At 41.8% G+C, this 20,785-nt stretch overlaps 1 protein-coding gene and 1 long non-coding RNA gene across 2 annotated transcripts in view; both read right to left on the bottom strand.

Moving 5' to 3' along the window:
• Nucleotides 1-20,785, bottom strand: part of LOC121336716 (LIM domain containing preferred translocation partner in lipoma) — a 317,023-nt gene that overhangs the window by 52,166 nt on the left and 244,072 nt on the right. Inside the window, exon 9 of the mRNA XM_041406088.1 lies at nucleotides 15,627-15,750. Coding sequence (XP_041262022.1) covers nucleotides 15,627-15,750 — 124 coding nt within the window. The remainder of the gene's footprint in view (nucleotides 1-15,626; nucleotides 15,751-20,785) is intronic.
• LOC121336647 lies at nucleotides 1,457-4,568 on the bottom strand. The gene is made up of 3 exons (XR_005952795.1): nucleotides 4,429-4,568; nucleotides 4,013-4,127; nucleotides 1,457-2,669 (listed from the first exon to the last, which is right to left on the bottom strand). It is a non-coding gene; the product is annotated as an uncharacterized LOC121336647 (long non-coding RNA).

Below are 20,785 nucleotides of genomic sequence, written 5' to 3'. Positions count from 1 at the left end.
CATGCCCAGCCAATCCATTTCGTAAGCCCAGGATAGGCACCATCAGCGTGTTAAGCAGACTCAAGCCCAGCCAAAAATCACATCCATGGCTGGGCATGAATGACTCAATTAACTCTTCCACAGCCTGACTGTGCTCCAGCTGGTATTCCACAGCTTGTCTCTAACTCGTGGCATCACTGGGAAGGTGGTGGCATGAATTGATATTTACCAAAGGCTCTGTTCAGTCGTGAAGATGAAATTGCCTGAGTAATGGCAAGGTTTTGAGTCAAGAGATGCTTCCTGTGCCAATGGCTCTGGCCTACCAGCCTGGAATGCCTCCTGCATGCTTGCCTGAGGAAAAACATCTGACAAAATCCGAAACACAGGGAGGGAACCTATCTCCCCACTGCCAAAAGTGAAAAAAAAAAAAAAAAGAAGTGAAGAAAGACTGTATCTGACAAAGAGTAGTGTCCTGAACAAATGGCAGCTCTCATAGGCCCAATAACGTCAAGGCCTGAGGTTTTCAAAGGTGCCTGGCTGCATTAGAAGATGTCACACCAAATTTCAACCAGCACCTCATTTATTTCAGGTCTTTTGAAAACCCTGCCTTTCACAATTCGGCACCAGCCCAAAGCTTCCTTGCTGTTTTGAAACATGTGCTGTCTGTGTGTTGACAGCAGCCCTGCCATAAATCACATCCCTCAGGCACTGGAAACCACCTCACCTGTATGCTGAGCATCCACTGTTCCTTGCAATGAATTCCATCATTCCAAATTTCTCAGTAGCTGGAATCAAGTAATGCTGGTTTGGTTTTTTTTGGTTTTTTTTTTTTGGTTTTTTTCATTAAAGCAACCTACTAGACAGAGGTTTCCTTCTTCACCCCAAAATCTGAGACCTTTCCAGCCAGGTACAAGGTCCAATATTTGTTTACTCTCTTGGACAAGTAACAGGAACTTTACAACCTGGGATGGAGAAGCACTCTTGTTCTGCAGGGGACATTCAATATTTGTTCCTATTCAGAATGACCACACATGTCATAATCTTAAAATGTGACATTGGTATTGAAAGCAAAAGTCCTTTTAAAATGTCATTTGATGTTGGTGACACCGTATTTATTAGATTGATATAATTAAGCAGTAACTATAATTCTGCTCCTCCTTTGGGTCATGGGACCTGCTTTTACTGGCCAGGGTAGATGTAAAGTAATACTGAAAACTCTCTAATTTGAGAATAACCTCCTAGTGGCACATGCTTCAACTGGAGTCCATGATGGAGCACTCATATCAAGTATCCACAGATCATTATGCTCACCTGATTGCCACATTCTCAGAGCTTCATACCTAAGGATATCAATGTTTTCTTGCTTGGCCTCCACTACAAGTGAATTAGTGCAAAATATGAGATACATATTTATAACAATTATTATTTTATTTAAAGAAAGTATGTGGAAATCCATCTGCACAATTGCATGTGTCACTCTCACACATCCTACAGCTTTTGATTCAAAATTAGCAAGGCTTAAAAAATAATAAGTTAAAAAAACCTCACACTATAAAACCAAGCTCTTTAGTGGCATTAAGTCTGATCTGTTTGAGGTGGTGGTTTTGACTCTAGGGCCTGTTGACTAACAGCAGGAGACACAAGAATTGTGGGTACTGATCTATTTATCATGATTAAAGACTGTTGTGACATTTCACCTTTAGCTCTCTATGAGGAGGCTCTGATGCTGACCGGCATCTACAAAGGCGTGCTCAAAGCGCTATTCATCACTCATCACTCATCTTAGTACTACTAAGATGGAAGAGTCTTCCTGAATTGGCTTCCATGCTAAGGGCTTCCATGCTAAGGGCACCAATCCCTGTCTCCTGAATTATTCACACAATTCATGACCTGAAAATTTTGTGCCAATGGAAACTGAAACCGCAAAAACTTTTCCTCCTCCCTCCCACTGCTGAACCAATCGGAAAGGACTGATTCAATATCCAACGCTCATCATGACTTCTGCCAGCCCAATGTCCTTGAGCAGGCATTAGAAAAGGCCATCATCATCAGGGATTGTAAGTGTTTGCCAAAAACTTGGTGTTGGAAAATGTCCTGAACATGCTGTACCAGTGACGGCAACTCTGTATGAGCAAAGCTGGCAAATCGCTGTGCTCTGAAGTTTCAGGGTGCTCTTCACTGGTTTCCTACATTCATGGGAGTTCACTGTGAAAACAGTAAGGGTATCTAATCCTCATTAAGCTCTTTGGTGTGACAGTAAGGAAAAATGATGGACTTGTTTACATGTGATAATGGAATAATTTGAAATCCACTAGACCTCCAAATTTAGATATGATGTAAATGTAGGGACAGTTTATACCAAGCGTGATTTTAGCTGATGTAACCTTAGTCAACATCTTTTGAATTTATATGACCAAGACCAGAAAGCCAACAATTGTCTTAGTCAGTTGGTTTCCACTTTCACATAAAATGATACAGCTTTATTATGTTGACAAAGTCAGATGTGATGGGTAGGTCAGAGAAGCTATTATTCGCAGCACAGCACAGGAAAAAGTGTGGGAGACTTTTGTCCCAGTGGAAAGCTACAACTTACAAAAGTATTCAAAACAGAACCCTTTGGGACTTCAAACATTTCAGAAACTGCTTTCATTGTTTTCCATTGTTCTAAGCATCCCTGCACAGATGAGGACCTACAAAACAAAATGCCTTATGTAGCTTGTGAGAAGTCTACAACCATGCTCTAGACCAGATGACTCCAGAAGAGTTTGAGATAAGCTTCAGATCCACATCCAAACATTAGAAAACCTACAAAAAAGTCTGAGTTCCAGTATTGCTTCATGAGAAAGCCAAAGGAACCTCACCATAGCAAAAAAGAGAGAGATTGTCATTTTGGAAATCACAGACTAAAGTCTTATGATGCTCCTTTTCATGCAAATGAGCCCTGTCTGAGGTATTAAGGGTCATGCAATATTCCCAGTTAAGACTGACACAAAATTAGTAGATTGCCATGGGGAAGCAATATTAATATCTCATTTTACAGTCTTATTTGTGCTGTATAGTCTTCTGTTCTCCCCTCTCCCCAGAGCACAAGAATGAAGCTACTGCACACACTGATGTCCTAAGAGTTTAGGCAGTATTTATTCAGCCAGACTGATTTTACTCTAGCCAAGCTGGTATCAGTTGCAGCGTCCTACAGTCAGCCTATTGAGATGCGAGCCACTATGTGATATGAGCCACAATTAGACCATGCTCCAGAACATCATCCTGTGAAACGTTTGTTCTTCTGAACAAATTGTTCTGCAATTTCCCTAGGCCAGAACAGCTCTTGTAATCAGACATTTGGTGGATGCACACCATTCCTACTTGCTATCTAACAGCTGTTACTTATAGTACCAGGACTTCTGTCATTTACATGGGATTTAAGGCCACAGGTCAGCCACCTTATCTTCCCTGAAAGTTGTGCCTCAAAGGGCAATAGGCAGCAAGACTCTGTGTGCACACCTTGCAACTGTACAAAGCAGAAGGAAGCAGAGTCTGTAGACTTGAAACAGCTTAGTTATTGCTCCTCACCCAATGTCCTGCTGTAATCAGAGCAAAGAAATAAAGAAAACCCACTGAGATCCCAAGACTAATTGGCTTTCTGTGAAGTATTGTTTTTGTTTAAAAGACTAAGCCACACTTGGATCAATGGGCCTTACAAACAAAAACCCTTTTACTCGTGACCAGGCATGACCAGAGCTGGTTCAGGGCACAGATCTCCAACCCCAGAGCAGCAATGTCCCTCTGGCCTAAGTTTGGAGGTGGCCTTTTTTCCAAAGTCTGTCTCTGACTCTCCTGCTGAAGCTCCTAAAACTTGTATTATCAGTGTGGTTTTTTTGCCTAAGCCCTCAAGAAAGCATGTGACTCTTCCCTGTGTGAGTGAACAGAGCAGCTTCTATTCCTCACTCAGTTTAGAGACAGCAGGGCAGAAAGAGACTGAAAGAGTTCAAATGACAAGCTTTCACTAGGAGCTGGCCATGTAACTGACACAGACCTTGTGGCTCTCCTCAGCTGCCTTTCTGACAGAGGGATGCCATGGAGATGGCAATGCACCAGCTGTGCACATCTGCAGTGCACATTCTCCACTTCCTTCACCTTCTGAATTCTGCCTGTGAAGAAACAACAGAAATAAATCTGACCATGGGCAACCTCCATTTTTCACTCCCCTCCCGTTTTTGTTGCCGTGCATGGAAATTGAGTAAACATAGAATAAGAGGTTATAGTGGTCTTAGCATCAATAGTGGCTTAATGGAGCTACACAAGCACAGCACACTGAAGCCTGTGCTTTGCCATTTTATCTTTAGAAGAAGGCAATGGTACAGATAAAAGATGGAGTATTTTAAAATGTCCCACCCAAACATCCACTGTTATTGTAGCCATACCTTCTCCAGTCCTGCCCTTCTACCTTACCTTCCTCCCTCCTCTAAACAACACACATCAGATTTGCCAGTGTTGGAGAGAGTCACACTTCACATGACCCATGTAGGCATCAAAAACTGGATCAGTTGATGTGAGATGTCAAGATGGAGAATGGGAAAGAAAGGAACGCCGTTAGAATCATTCTCCAGGTAGTATATCCTGCCCTATATATACGTGTACACACTCACATATTTATTCTTGCATTTTAGGATTCTCATTAATTTCAGCCACGGGACAGAAATGAGAAGCAGCTGCGCAGCTCGTGGAGATGACAACAAGAACACATGACCAGAATTAGCTCCACGTTGGCAGTGACGTTCGCTAGGACTTTCCTGACCAGAAGAGCTGGCTTCATGTGACAGTCTTCTGCACAGCATAAAGGTCCCACATTAGAGTCCTTTTTAAATGTCTCCCTCCAGCTCAGCCAGACACAATTTCTTAGCTCATGTGATCACAAACCCTGCACTAAAAAGAGTAGAAAGTCAATATTGTCATGTCCCAGACATTCATCAACACAAGTGAAAATTCAAGGTAAAAGGCTTCAGGCTTTCTGCAGTTTTTTTGACAGTCACATGCTGAATTCACTTGTCTTTCATAGCAAGCACATAGTGAGGAAATAGAGACATTTAAAAAGCTGGGTTTTTTTCCAAGTGTAATTTTAAATGACAACAAAAGCAACTAAAACCCCTACAAAAAGTATCCTTTCTTTCAACCTGCACTCACAAAGAAAACAGCACATCACCTGCCCAGCCTGCCCCTGACAGTACAGACAGAATCAGAACATGTACTGAGCAGACAGTAAGTTATTAACCTCTCAAGATATTGTCTGGAACCAGAATTTGTTGAGGAAATTGTAGATTAAAGTTCAACACTGATGCTAACTGAACACAGCCTGATTCACAGCTTTAAACAAACAACTTAGCATGGCTGGGACAGTGATTTGGAAGAAACAACAAAACAAAATAATTCACATCCCACATCCAGCTGTCTGTCCTTAGCAGTGGACAGTGCCTTAGGCTGTGGAAGATGGTTGTACCCATATCTCTAAACTCTCAACAAAGGGGTCTACTATTGCCACGGTGTTTTACTGAACCACTTGTGTTCAATGGGGAGATGCATTTGTCAACTGTCAGAACTCATGTCACTACCTGTGCTGTCCCCTTTTGACCCTGGTGCAGTGAACATAGTTTTTCAGAGGTTTGGCTCTTAGCTCACACTTACAGAAGTACTTATTTCTACATCTCTGTGTATGTCTTGGCAGGCACACAAGGAAAAGAAAAAGCAAATGAGCAAGTTCCTAAATGAAAGCTGGTATGACAAGGTATGAGATGTAGTCTCCCACCTCCACTTTGCACCCACAGTGATCTTATGGCTATTGACACTGTCTGTCTCCCTCAATGGGGCTGGCTTACACACGACCATGGGACAGGCACGGTGCTTTGCCACTCTCTCCTGCTCAGCTGACACAATCTGTGCTGGCACAGTACAGGCAGGGGACATCTCAACTGCAGGTTTCACAAATCAAAACAGGTTTACTCTTGGCTGCTTGTAGCATCCCAAATGTCTGCCAGGGCTGGCTTCTCGTGATCTGCCTGCCAGTTTGAGATGACAGTCTCCTGACCCTTTAGCAGCAGTTGTGACCTTGGCTTGTAGCCAGAGACATGAAAACATGTGTTCTTGACGTGACATGATGAACAGCAAGGTGCATTTGGAAGCATGAAAACAGTGCAGCTTACTAAAACCAGCAGGAAAGTTTGGCTACTTTTGATTCTTTTCATTGTTTTAATCTTGCCCTACCTCTCTGCACCACTGAGAATCACTCTGTATTGATTATGCTGACACTGACAGCAGAGTTGGAATTTTTTTTTTTGCATCTCAGATGAGAAAGTGGGTTATGATTCATCTCACTGAATCTGAGTCAAAGCAATTCCTTATAAAAAACCAAACAGTTTTGATGCATTTCCATCAGAAGAGAAGAGGCTGGAGAACACTCAGCAAATGAGACAGTCCTGTTTAATTCTTCTTTTTAGCACATTTCACTCTCAGATAAAATCTGTCCTTTTCCCCCACTAGAAATAACTCATTTGAGTTAATGACACTAAAATACCCCCAAAAGCTACTAGCAAAAGACAAACCACCCTATCTAAAAAAGACAGCAGGAGACAAATGCCACCAAAAGAAGAAATAACAAATGCCACACTGTGTTCCACTTCCATGGAACAGTGATTGCTAGAGTGGAAAGTAACAGATTACTATGGTGAATTATCAATTTTCCTAATAGCCTTGAACTACCTAAATGCTGAAGTGTGCTAACATTAGTGGGTACATTACATTAACAGCAGTTAAAATCATCAAGTGTGATCCTGGAGCACATTTTCCCCCTTTTCTTGTTTTCATAGCCTTGTTACTAACCCTGGAAAATAGGGCTTCTGCTCTGCATGCTGGGAAGAGCCTTCAGACTGGTTGTCATTTCTTATCAGACATGACTCACAAGTCCATTTTGGTTGCTTTTCACATAAAATAAAGAGTGTGGCCACAGTTTTGTGTAAGGCATGGAACTTGAATTCTAGGCTCAATTCCCACTTCGCTACTGGATCTCAGCATGACTCTGGGCGAGTCATCTTAACTCTTCCAGTCAGCCCCTCATTTGTAAATTAGGGACAGTAATTTCCTGGTCCTTGACATATTTTCAGTTTCAGAACTCTGAGGGATGCACCGTGTTCCTACTCCATGTTTAATTTGCACATATTACAGTGTGACCACAGCCTTGGATACCACTGCAGCACAATGAGCCATAGTGGAACATGAGAGCAAACTGCAAATTTAGTCCACAGAGCTTCAAAGAACAGGTGAGCTGGTTTCAGTTTTAAAAGCAAAGAAAGGGTTCCTTTCTGTCAGGTCATGTAGACAACTAACTCAAAACAAAGAAATTAAACTGTTTTCATGTAAATGGGACAAAGATTTATCCAAGAGTGCATTGCTAGAAGGGTTTCTAACTCCAGCTCCAAAACTGAATGCCTGTACCTCACTTGACAACTTAGCTACAAGTCATGACAAAAGAATGTCTTGAGGCTTTAAACACTCCAAAGCCCTATCTGAGGTGAAAATTATTCCCATAATATTACAGTCCAGAAAAACATTCTTACTCATTCATAGGCACACGCATACACACACCCTCTCCCAAAATACCTGTTTTGAGAATTTAGAGTTTATAATAGCCCAGATGGCGGAAACTCCTTGTAGCAGCCATTTCCATAAAACAGGAGAGCCAACCTTCTCCATCCTGTATGTCCTAGACTAACAGTCCATCTTCAGCTCCTGGCCTCAGCAAGGAGATCCCCAGCCGGGGGTCCTCCAGATGCCAGAGTCTGTGGTTTTAATCAGGTGATGACATCCCCACAGAGAAGCCCGAGACCAGCCAGCTCATTTCATGTGGAGCAGGAAACAGCCAGCAGGTAGGTCCCCTTTTTGCTTCTTAATGATCTGAACTAGTTACAGACTAATGAACTGCAATTGAAGACTTGATGGCTCACTACCAAATCTTCAGCCCTTTCAGTCCACAGAGAGTTTACTTGACTTTGTAAGTTCATAATGAATAAACTGGATTGTCTTTGAATTGTTTGTCAAATTAAGGTAGAAAGATTTGGTTTGTTTCTGTGTAGGACTGTTAAATACGGGGGGTTGGCTAACAGCCTCACTGTTGTTCAAAGGTTTTTTTTGAAAGATGAGCTTTCCTATCCATCTGTACAGGTCCTAGCACACTCAGGGCCCTCTCACAATGAAAGAAGTATCCATCACCCTCATGGATTTTTTTTTTTTATTTTTCATGGCTATGTTAATTTTTAAACATGCTGAAGAACCATGTAGAATACAGCTGTACTTTAGAAAGACACATCCCTGAATTTCATTATCACATTTCACTCCTCTCAGAAGACAGCAGGAAATTATCAGTTTTCATTTACTAACTTTCAGGACCAACCTATTTCATTCATGGCCTGAAACCCAACTCTTTTTCACAGCATACAGGTGATCATGGGAATCCCTTTGATTAAGCACTACAGCAGAATCCTGAACTTATTCTCCATTAAATAACCTCTGCATCAAAAATCAGTTCTGTTTAAAAGTAAGAATATGTCTATGTTGACTGCCAGCAATTCAAGCTAAATCAGGGAATTAAAAACACAGAAAAAAGTCATTCTGCTTACTACCTGTTCCAGCTGAGATTTTATGACCTACAGTAACAAAGGGTAATTGTGGTTTTGATGCAAGATTTAGATCCCATCTGTGAAGCAGCAGTGGTCTCCAAAGAGACTGTGCTTCAGAAACACTCATGATGCAAAGTCTTGACCACTCTTGTGTGGATAAGAAGAGGAAAACAGAAGGTAAGTCTCTTGTCCCTGGCCCAAGCGGGTACCAGGTCCTCAGGACACAGAGAAGTGCAACCTTCTCTGATTCCTGACTGCTACATCTGCTGGATCTTCACTTAAAAGATGTGCACTCAAGCCTTTATAAGGCTAAGATACCTGGCATAAAAAGATCTAGGTGCTTAGCTTCATAAAGCATGTTTCCCAGAATTAATACAGAGTAAGATGTGGATAGGATCAACGTCAGGAAGAATCAAACTTTTGTATCCATTTCCAGTCTTTCAAATGCTTGAGAAGCAACTTAGATCAGCTCACAGCCTCTTGCCTTTCTCATGGCTGGAGATAAGTGCATGTAGATTTGGTATATTTTGCTCTCTAACCACTCACTGGCCTACTCTTTTTCTCATCTTACTTTGGAATTGGGGGCTAAAATTCACCGTTTAGGCTTCATTGAGATTACCCTTATAAATTTACTCTACCTTGCTGTGCAAGGATGCCAGCAGGCAGAGGACTCTCTGAAAAGAAGCTAGACAAGGGTGGTAAATATTGACAGAAGTGAGACTGAAGAAACAGGCTCTGAAAGCCATTTACCAAGATAATTAAAGCCCCTGGGGAGCAGAGGGAGGGTGACTCCCCTTGCGGCAGGCCACAACAGGGCTGCTGGATGTTGATGGTGCTGCTCTGTGACCTCCCTGAGCAGAGGTTGCTCCCAGGCTTAGTAGCCTGTGTGCAAATGCTGGAATATGGCTTGAACATTAAAAAAAAAAGACTTGAACGACAATGGAGAAAAGGGTCCCCATTATATGTCTGTTCTTTCTGCTTTTGTGAGCGGTTACATAACAGAAAATGACAGTCAGCCCATCAGTTGTTGAAAGTCTAACCTACTATTTTCTGACCCAGATGTTGTTCAAATGAGGACAGACACCGTCTTGCAGCAGAACCCCTGCCTTTAGACAAAAGATACATCACATTACATGGCAAAATTACAATGTAATTATGCTCTTGTAATAATAATATGCTTCTTTTAATGACAACCTTTTCAGAACAGATCTAAGAGTACAGGCAAGATATGACAACTTTCAGTTTCTTTTTCTGGTAAAAAATCAGATGAAACCAAGTGGCTACTTGTGCCTTTTAGAAGCTGCTAATATGCCTGAGAGAGACTGAAATGCAACACAGACCACGTTCAGTTTAGAGCCTCTAGAACTGTACAGCGCTCAGAGCAATGCCAAAGGAAACAAAGACAGCATGAACCAAAGGAAGTCATACCTGAACCATGCAGTGTGTCTCCTCAGCTGAACTTCATACGACTCTACCACACTCACTCCCATACCTGACTTGGACTGCTACCTCCTAACCCCTGTCTCTCAAAAAGTAAAATTAGGGAGCACATTCAACACTGTTTGGATACCAGGTCTCTGGTCCTATTGAAGGAATTTTAGCTTAGGAATGGAAGCTAAATGGAGATGCAAAGCCAGTGATGGGAAAGGTTGGCAAAGCCTTGACAGATTCAATACTGGTGTCCTTTACCATTCTTTTATCTTAACTGTGACATGACATCTCAAAGAGCCATTGGAGATGAAGCCTTCTCCATAGGGGATGCATATATGACTGCTGCTGCTAATGATCTCCAGCAAATTCAGTGAAAAAGGAAAAAAATAAGTTTGAAAAGGTAAAATGATCTGCCACAGGTCAAGATGTCAAGATGAGAAGCAGAAAAGAAAGTCAAGCCTCCTATTTCTTGGCCTTGCTCTTCAACCCAATTCTGCACCATCTCTCCCATTGTCAAAGCCAGGGTACACATAAAAAACCTTTATCTCCTGAATTATCAGCTCAAACTTAAATGATGATTCCTTTACTGCACAAACTGAGTATTTCCCACAGGATGATTTTCGCATCTCTCTTCTCCCTACATCCCTACAGCATGCCGGAACTACAAAAGAAGACTGCTACATTATCCAATACATTAAACTGGTGGTTCCTTTGGTAGCTCTGAGCATTTATGGTAAAATACCACTGTGAGTTTCTTCCCACCAGTCAGGGAAACTGCTGTGGGGAGTGACTCAGCTGGGACATAGCCCAGAAGGCAACAGGAGATGAGGGGCCTCAATGGCACTTTTCCAGTCTTAATCAGCACTGTCTGCATGGTGATAGAGACTGATAAGCTGCCAGAAGTAATTTCTTTCTATAAGACTTGAAACAGTGGTCCAGAACAGTTGTGATCTTTGTGTGTGTGTTTGTATTTGGTTGGGTTTTTTATAATGCAGAATCAAGGGCTGTAATTTCCCATGGCAGCCAACAAACAATTTTGATAGTTTCATTTTAATCTCCTATAAGTATCCATTTCTCCTCCTTCAACCTTACCCAATTTCCACTCCACTAGATATTATTTTTTCCAAACAAATCAGACATGCCTGTCTATAATAGTACATTTATCAACAGGGAGGGTTGTGATGGAGAGAAACTATCCCTACTGCACAGAGCATAAGACATTTGGGAATCCTTTCTAATAAAAAGGGATTTGATTAAAGACAGCCAACTACCACAGATCAGCAACTTAATCATCAGTAAAGAAGGAAGAGCAGCTTAGACTCAAAAGACTTTAATTTGCTGATCTGCCAAGGACTTCCCAGGAGTAGTCACTCCACAAGTTCCTCCAGAATCTACAAGGGGGTAGGAAGGGACATACACCAAGGATTGGGGTGCTTCGACTTATTATAGTAGTTTGGTCTTAACAAAAGTTAGGCAGAATACCCAACATGCACATTTAACTCCTAAAAATTCACAGGAATTTCTTAAAAATTATTATGCTTAGTGGCATTTCCATGCTTAAGCACTGCCTTGCCAATAGCAGCTAGAGGATTTCCCTGAGACTGGATTGTGCTGCTGTGGTAAGTCCTGGAAAGACAAAGCTGCCAACTGTGATCTTGCTGCTTCCAAGCATCTCCAGCATGCTTCTCCTGGCTCCTACCACATACCCAGGCTCCCCAGGAGGGCAGTGTGATCCATGCCCTGCTGCCAGCTGTGAATGCTTGTGTGAGCAATCCCTGCCTAGAACAGTTCCCCCAACTCTGAAATCACTTTCAGTGGTTTCCACCTGGGAAGCTGCAGAGAGGTGCAGTAAGCACAGTCTGGATGGAAGTGTTGGCTGTCCTGCTCCTCAGCTCACTGGGTCTGCCAGACAGAACTTCCAGGGCAAAGAGACAACTTGAGTGACGACTACTCTTCCTTCCCAAGGAACCTTCAGCCTACCCACTTCTGGGCAGATTCTGCTGACTACAGAACCAAGATGGCTTGATTGAAAACCAGAGATACAGTGAATGAACTTGCAGAAGGAAGTTGGTTACAAGAAGATCCCAGAGTACTGGCAGACCAAGTAAAATGACCTTTCTCCAGCCTGACAGTTCAAATGTAATTATTCCAACAAATTATTTTCATGACTTAATATAACGCCTTGCAGCTTTCTAGCAAGGTCAATTAGATTCTTCAATTCAAAACCTATCTGCTCTTAACCAACTTTTAATATGCTGAAATCCAGTTTTCCAAATTCAAACTAATAGAAGTGATTAGCTGACAGCTATCTGGTATGCTACAATTACCATGGCATTTAGACCTCAGGCATAAGATATTTAATGCAAATCAGAGTCAATGTCTCTGCCCATTTGTCCTTTTTCGGATTATTTGATCAATGTGCCATATGAATCCTGTACAGTCCACACTACCATGCTAAACAACTAAAGAAAAAGAGCAGAGATATTGGTTGAGACAGTTAACCAAAGTTGAAAGACTTTTTCCCTCCCACACTTAATTTGTTCTTTCCACATGAGCACGAAGTTACTGAAAGGCACTGGCTGACAGCTCAAGTAGAGATGAGTATTTAGTTCTGACATAGCCAGAATTAGTACAAAACTCCAGGCCTGCACTGCCAAATCAGAGAGCTTCATCCACTGTGACTCCAGAGACCCAGGGAGAAGCCTGGGCTGGAGCAAAGCTAGGAAGAGGAGGGCAGCCTACCTCTTTCACTGTGACCCCTTAAGTTTTAGCTTTCATATTTTTTAGATTCTGTACTGCCTTAGTGTGTGACTCTGAACTTTATATAAAGTTCTCTTCACAGGGTAGTTAGACAAAACAATCCTTTCCCAGCCTGAGAACCAAGGACACCACTGCACCTTTAGGCTCAAGACGTATAAACAGTGAATTGAGGAGAGCAATCTGGGAGGTTGGGACTTCAAAACCTGAAGCTGTAATTGGACAATTGACCCAAATATGTAAATAAAAACTTACCAAAACTTATAAAAGTGTGAAAACTCGTGACTGGTTGTCCATCTTGTATCCATCTTGGGTCCATCGTGGGCAGAGCCACAGCCAGGCTCTGGTACTGCCCAAGGTGTATCCCTTGAAGGCCTTTTAATAAATATCTACTTTATTCCTTTTACTTTGTCTAGCCCTCTGTTCCAGGTCAGCCTCTTCAGGTATCAACTGTACCTAAGCATATGAAGCAGTTGTGCTCCAGCATTCTGTGTTTTGTTATATACAAATGCTACCAGAAGGCTGTATGGGGTGCAGCATCCTTAGGGAGTTGAGGAGATGTTCAGCCCAACACATAGTTCTTTGGCACATCAGGAATGCCAAGACTGGACATCACCTCAGAGATGAGCTTCACTGGCACACAGTGCAATTAGTTCAATCAGGTGCAGTTGGTAATTACACATGACCTGCCCAGGGTAGGGCGAAGGTTGTTGTTTGATTTTTCCACCATGAATCATGCATGTTTATTCCATCTTTGATTATGCTACTGTTTATATAAATAACACGGGCAAAACTTCTGAGTGCTCTGAAGCCTCCTTTCCATTTTCTAGTCTCTTGCTGAATTAAGAGCTAATGGCATGGCATTGGTCTGACATTGGTCTGATCTGATAGCCAAATTGATGACCTGTGAGACTTTATGTTCCCACCCTTTCAGCAATGCATCCCTTTTGGATGAAGAAACTTTGATGTACCACCCTCTCCAACAGAGCAGAGCAATCTTAGTCATACAATATTAGTCTGCAAAATCTGAGCTTTGCAGCTTCATAAATACAAGTGGTAAACAAAACTAAAGCTTCACTTCAGGAAGCAATTTTCGAGCTGTGAGGAAAATTAATCACTAGAACAGCTTATCAGGGTAGGTGGTTGACTCACCATTGCTTGAAGTTTTTAAGATAAGATTAGATCTTTTTTTTTTTTTTTTTTTTTTAAAGTCATGATTCAATCATGTTCCTGGGAGAAACTGAGAGTAGGACATTAGGCAGTATAATGGCAAGGTCCTTCCTGACCTTGCAGCCTGTGAATCTTCTTTGTTTATCTGCCTACCTTCTTGGGTGAATGGGCTTTGGTCCATCAACCAACTCCTGCCACACAGTTCTGCTTTAAGAAAATTGCTGTAATCAGATCTCATGCTTCAGGGCTTCAGCCATTTGCCTGAAGAGGGCAGAAAAAGTTTCTCCCTCTTTTCTGCCAGCTAATGGCTAAATACATATTATGTTTATTTGGTTGTAGCTTCATGTTTAAAACATCAGAGAGTGAACCCAAATGGCTATGGGCAGAGTCAAAGGCAGAAACACAGAAAATGCTCCCTGGCTATTTTATATTCAGTTAGCCATTCCTGCTCACACCTCAGATCTGTGATAATCATCAATTCTGATGACTATCAGTGTTTACAGAGAAGACATTTTGGTTATTAGGGCACAGCCACAGAAGGTAGAAGGTACTGATAGACAATTGGGACTGATACTAACCCCACCTACAAGGGCAATGGTTGTTTGATGAGAACATCTTAATCTTCTCATATTATCAGATCCTTGCCACTGCAAGATCCTTGTTTGTTCGTGAAACTGTGGTCCCACCCGCTTTCTGATTAAACGAGGTCATGAAAGTTTCTTTAAGCCAGAAATGTTTTGGTCCAACCAAACTCTATAGCAATAGAACTGGGGGCAATCTAAATTAATTTTTAAGAAATGTTGAAATAAAGAAAGATAAAGAACACAAAATGAATGGCCTGCCCCAGTGTTTAAATCTACAAACTACAGCAGTTTTTTTCATAATAACATTATTACCCAAGCCTGTAAGAAACTAAGCACATAGGCAGATCCATTGATCCGAACATTGTCGAGTGCCCAAGACTCTTGATTTCAATGCATAGTTCAGAGGTCTAATCACCTATGTTTCATGTAAAGGCAAGATATAATTCTACACCTATAGATGCCTAAGATAATTATATAACACTTAAGAAGGAAATTAGATGCTTATCTTTCCCAGGTAAGCAAGATATGAACCAATCAGTCCAGATTTGTCTTACATGTATTTGTTGGACCCAGTTCTGGGTCCCCATGTATAACCAACCTGATTGACTCAAAATGGATTTCCTTTTAATCTGTGCCAGCACAGAGAAAATGAAAATCCATGGCTTGGAAGCAGAACACATTTACACTGCCAGAATTTTTTTGCAGCTGCAATGAGAAAGGATGGGGCAGGCAGACACAACAGCGACCACACCTGAATTCAGACTGGTAGCCTGGAAGCTGGGGACAGATGGTGTGAAAATGAACCAGACACTGAAAAATTCAACTTTATATCCAGTAAGACTATAAACATACAGTGAGTGAGCATGAGATTTATGCTGAAATTACAGAGGAATTCCTATGGATGATTACACTTCCAGCCCAAGCATGGAAAGCACATCCATCACCACGAGTGTCACTACATTACCAGTGCAGCTGTCAGGCCTCCCATTACTAAACCCAGTAAATACAGAAGAGGACCACAGACACTTGTGATATGGCTCACCAAAGTAGTCATCAGACGGAGGATTCTCCATGTCATACAGCATTTTCTTGGTCAGATGTTCCAGCTCATCCTCAGGCCTGAAGGCAGGAGTGCTTGATGCAGGTCCAGAGCTTGAATACCCACTCTGAAAAAAAAAAAAAGAACAGCCTGTGATGTGGTATAAAAGCATTCACACAGTAAGGGGCTATACTGGCTGTTCAGTGTTGAACTTCATTCCTCATTCAGTGTTGAACTTCTTATTTTTCTTTTTTTTAAGATCCAAGGGATTCAAGCAAGTAAACACCTTACTTAATGTAATGAAAATGGACCCTGAAGAACATCCAGTGAGGTACTATATATCCTCCTAGAATGGGAAGTATCCTGTGCTTCATAATTAGCTGCCTACTGGATAGCACATAATAATAAACAAAGCAGAAGATTATTCCAAGAATAACTTGATATAAATGTTCTCCAAAACTGAAAAAGGCTTTGGAAGCATTTAAGTTCAGACTTGGTAAAAGTTTCCATCACTTAACAATGCCACATAAATAATAATTCTCGAGTGGTAGAGAATATGGACAAAGACAGATAATCCCAAACTGCTAGTTATGTTCTCTTCTTGTTTGTTTCAACACAAATCCTGCTGTTAACTTCAGTGAGATCAGGAGCTGGTCCACAGATTTTTAGTCCTAGGCATACAGAGGTTTTAATACATGTGTAGAACCTGAGATCTTTTGGCCTTCATAAGCTAACAGCTGCATACAGTATTTGCAGCCTGGCTCAGAGTCTTCTCCCTGGAAAACACCAAAAGTATGGCATATTTTGAGAAGCACAGAAATTGTCTTGTGCCTAGAAGTTTCTTAGAAGAAGCTGTTTGGTGTCCATAAGGAGAAACTCGGTCATCTCAGGATTAAAAAATGCTGACACCAGCTCTCCTTGTGTGAACTGCTTTCTTGAAAGGCTTGCATATGAAAACTAACTTATTTATAAAACACATCATTTCAGTAAAGCAAGTGATTTTATTGATTAATTGCTGCCTACATCACAGATTGGACCTTTGATATGAAACAAGGAAACATTTTTCCATGCTCCATAACTACTTAGATGGCAAGAAAATGTAAAATCACTGGAGAAACAATACATTGACCAATTCTAAGGACTATATCTGACATGATGAATCTTTATTGAGCCAGTGATGTTCAACAGAGAGCAGCAGCTTTAAAGCACTGCACTTCAAGAGAATTAAGTATATGCTTCCATGCTTTTTTTCAATCAGGCAAGAAGGAGATTTCAAATGAGACGTCAATCAATGCAGAGAAGGTCTCAGAATGGCACTTTGTGATAATACTTCAATCACCCACTCCCAAAACCCAAACACCTGCATGTTCCTTACCCCATTGTAATTCCTCTTCTAGGGTCCATGCTAAGCTGTACCATCACCCTTCTCACTTGTTGGCCTCAGCAGGGGCCTGTGCTCCCTGGAAGGACTGGATTTGCTGTGCACACACTCAATGCAGCAGCTCACCCACTGCCTGCCCAAAACCCACTCTGTAGCAGAGTAGCAGCAGTTCACAAGGGAGAGGGGTGGCATGGTCCCCTAGTGAAAAAAGTGTACCTGGAATAAGCCCCAGGCTGGATGAATTTCCCTGAAGGGCTGTGCAAGGTCTGTTTACCACACATTCAGCCTCCCTGACTGAGAACATAGATTGGACCTAACATACATTCAGGTTTTCCCACAGATATTTTCTTTTTTTTGCTTATGATTTTTTTTTTCTTTCTGAACAACATTTAAGGATTTTGTGCATTTCTCCAGGAATTCTAGTTGCCTAGTAGTTGTCCTGAGGAAGCTGTTGAACATCTGGAAATGCTGAATGCCCACATACAGAGCAGAAAACTTTTTTGTACAAATGCAACCATGCTGATGTGTTTTGGTTACCACAACTTACTTTTTCACATGAGGAGACAGGCAGTAAGTATGGTAACCTCCATTTGCCTCCTAAGTCATGTAAGTGTCATCTCTGTGGGACACATAATTTTGGTGTGGATAAGGCCATTCATATGACCAGAAGTTCTAGAAGCAGGTATATGACCCAGAACACCCAAACTCCCTTGGCCAGAGCTTTGTGGCTTTTTTAGATGAGCTAGCCTACAACTACTTTATTTGAATAATATATAGCATAATCCTTAAAAAAAAAGTTTATTAATAAGTCAATTAAAGTTGTCAAATGTAAGACACTTAATCTTGGAACAATCTATTTTTTTTTCCTTTGCTCTCTTGTTCCTAAGAGCCAATTACAAATCTTGCCTGGACATATATTTTAACACAGCAAGTTCAGCCAAGGATTTATTAGCTTGAGAAATCAATCTGGTAGCTGAGATTCTTGACATTCTATTCCAGGTATTGTACCTATTTCAGTTTCCATGCAGAAAATAATGACCTCTGCCATTGCATCAACAGACACTCCTTTCCTAGACTTTGCATGGAGAACACAGCATGGTCTGAAGCTGATGATGGCCCCCATCCCTGTATTTCCCATTACTCATCATCAGCCTCTTCTGCTGGGCTCTGTCCACACATCATTTGAAGCACTGCCTTTACACTTGGGCCCTGTAATATAAATGGACCAAAACAGAAGGCACAAGCCACAGTCTGTTCAAAGAAAATGGCAGTGAGATGGAGCTGAAGCAATTTGCCCAGTATCACACATGGGCTCTAAGGCAAAAACAAATCCAGGCTGCTGGGAGCCCTACACTTTCTAGCCTCACACACCTGGGCTCTGCTGACCTACACTGAACACACTGCAACCCAAAGCCACTGCACCTGCAGGCCACCACAGCCAGCCTTTGGCAGGAGGTGGGTGAAGCCTCTCCCTCTTTTCCATGTTGGCTTCTCATACCTCCCAAGTGGGGAGCCCTCCATAACTAATTCATAAGGGCTTGGACTAGGCCCCTTAAAATGAAAGACCAAAATCTGCAGATTTTCAGTTTTGTCTGACTCTCTCTGGTTTTGGAGGCCACACTGCCTCATACATACAATAAATAGGCCGCTCTTGTATTTTAGCTACATTGCACTTTTCCAAACTAGGCAGATTTCCTATCCAGCACCCAATGTCAGCAGAAATAACAAATACCAACCACAATGTTATGAGACACTTTGACTTATTTTGACTAAAATGCTATGCTTTTTTGGACCAGCATTTTTTCATCCCATGGCACATGCTGAGTATGTGCCTGCAAGAAAATGCATTTCATGCATATGAACATGCTGTTTGCTGGGGCACGCACACACACAAACATAGAGAGGAAAGTGTATCCTTAGTCCAATATAAAATGCTTGTTTCAGCAAAACAGTTTCCTTCCTCCTCCTTTGTTAGGTCAGGGTAAAAATATAACTCTGGCTTTCCTCACAAAACAGTTGTGGTGTTGTTGTTTATATTAAACTTCCTCTATTTTCTCCTGATCTGTACAATAATCAAGGCTGTCTAGAAATTCAATTTGCTGTCTGATCTACCAGTTAACTTCATGCATTCTCTTTTCCCCATGCACACACCTCAATGCACACAAATATCCACTTCCTTAGCTAGAAACAGCTCAAAGAAAGGGACTGCATTGACTTGCAGACCCCAAGCACCACTCTGTCTGGCTAACCACAGAAGCATCGGGGATGATAAACTGACCCAGAAAAATGGAAAAGAGCCCAGCAAAAAGCTGGCAGGAGGGACTATGCTTTGGAAGCACAGGCACCCAAGTACCTCCTTTGCTACTGTCATCAAACACCAAGCAACTTCAGTGAAGAGAAGATTGCAGGAGCAAGCTCAGGAAGAGAAGAGGATTGCAGCAGCATGTGCAGATGTAAAAGCATTCCTAAACACTGTCCTGCATATTTAGTTGGGATGTTAAGGAAAACACCAGCACTTCCAGGGAAAACACCAGCACTTCCAGGGTTAAGCCCTGTAGCAGAAAGTATCTTCATGCTACAAAGGAAGTGAGCTAATTGCTTGTTCCACTATCAAAATGCTGCAACAACATCTGGCTCATCTTCCTTATTAAAGTTCAGTTCCTGAAAAGCCAGGTCAAAAGAAGCAGTCGTGTGGAATCACTGCATAATTATTTTGGTTCACAAAGCTGGTACTTGCTTCAGTGCTTCCCTGGTACATGTTTTCTACTCCAGACCTGTCTCAGCTGTAAGGACTGCCCAGAAAAGGCAGCTCTGCAGTCAGTATGGTGCATTTGTCAACAACAACCTTCCCCATCCCCACTCAAATATTTACCCATATAGGAAAAAACTGCAGTGCAAAATCTGCAAAGACATCTGAAGATGATGATGTGATGAATGCACCATCATTCAGAATACACTGTATGTGGTCATTTTTCTTGTCCATTTGCAAACATTGTAGAAGAAGCTTCTTCTCTCTGGGAGAAAATAACTTCAATTACGTGTTCCCAGTTACAGAAATGTGGAAATTATCTTCTTTTCAGGAGGCAGAATTAGCTGAATTTGGAATTGAAAGGCAGCCAGAAACATCTTTCACTGATAGTTACTTTCTCTTCATTTTTTTTCCTCCTTTTCCAACTGCATAAAGTTAGTCCTTTCACTTCACTCACCAAAAGTACTCATCAGTTAAATAGTATTGCAGCATCATTTGTTGTTCAATGGTTTGACAAAGACCACTTTTTTAAAAAAAATTTATTGACTGTCCAAACCCATCATAAACTCTCAGAGCAATCCAGAACAGTGCCACATCTCTTATGAGCTGTGCTCCCAAGGAAGTATCAAAATTGCCTACAGCTGTAATTCAGTTTATAATTAAGGCCAACTTTTACAGAGGAGATGCATTAGAAAAAATATTTTCATTCTTGATTTATTTTCCCAGTGAAAGGTTACAGCTGCCAGAGTACATAAAGATTCCTGAAAAGAGGATTCTGCCTGGAATCCTTGCAGCATGCACGTTCCTGGGTCTATTCCTGATCAGAGGATAACTCATCAAGATCCTCTGAAGAAGCTGCCCTGCATGAGGAGATACCCACTGACAGCCAGCACCCTCCAGCCCACACCAGAAGACCAAAATTTCAAGTGCTAGGCTGCCAGGAGAGAGGGCTCTTCTGGGACTTGCCAGAGTGGAACAAGCCACCAGTTCCCTCGCTGCCTACCTGCCCTGACCCCCACAGCAAACCAGCAA

Source organism: Onychostruthus taczanowskii, unplaced genomic scaffold (assembly GCF_017590055.1).
Source record: "Onychostruthus taczanowskii isolate IOZ18803 unplaced genomic scaffold, ASM1759005v1 scaffold24, whole genome shotgun sequence".
In the NCBI taxonomy this organism is placed as follows: Eukaryota; Metazoa; Chordata; class Aves; order Passeriformes; family Passeridae; genus Onychostruthus; species Onychostruthus taczanowskii.
This window is presented reverse-complemented; position numbering and strand designations above follow the sequence as displayed.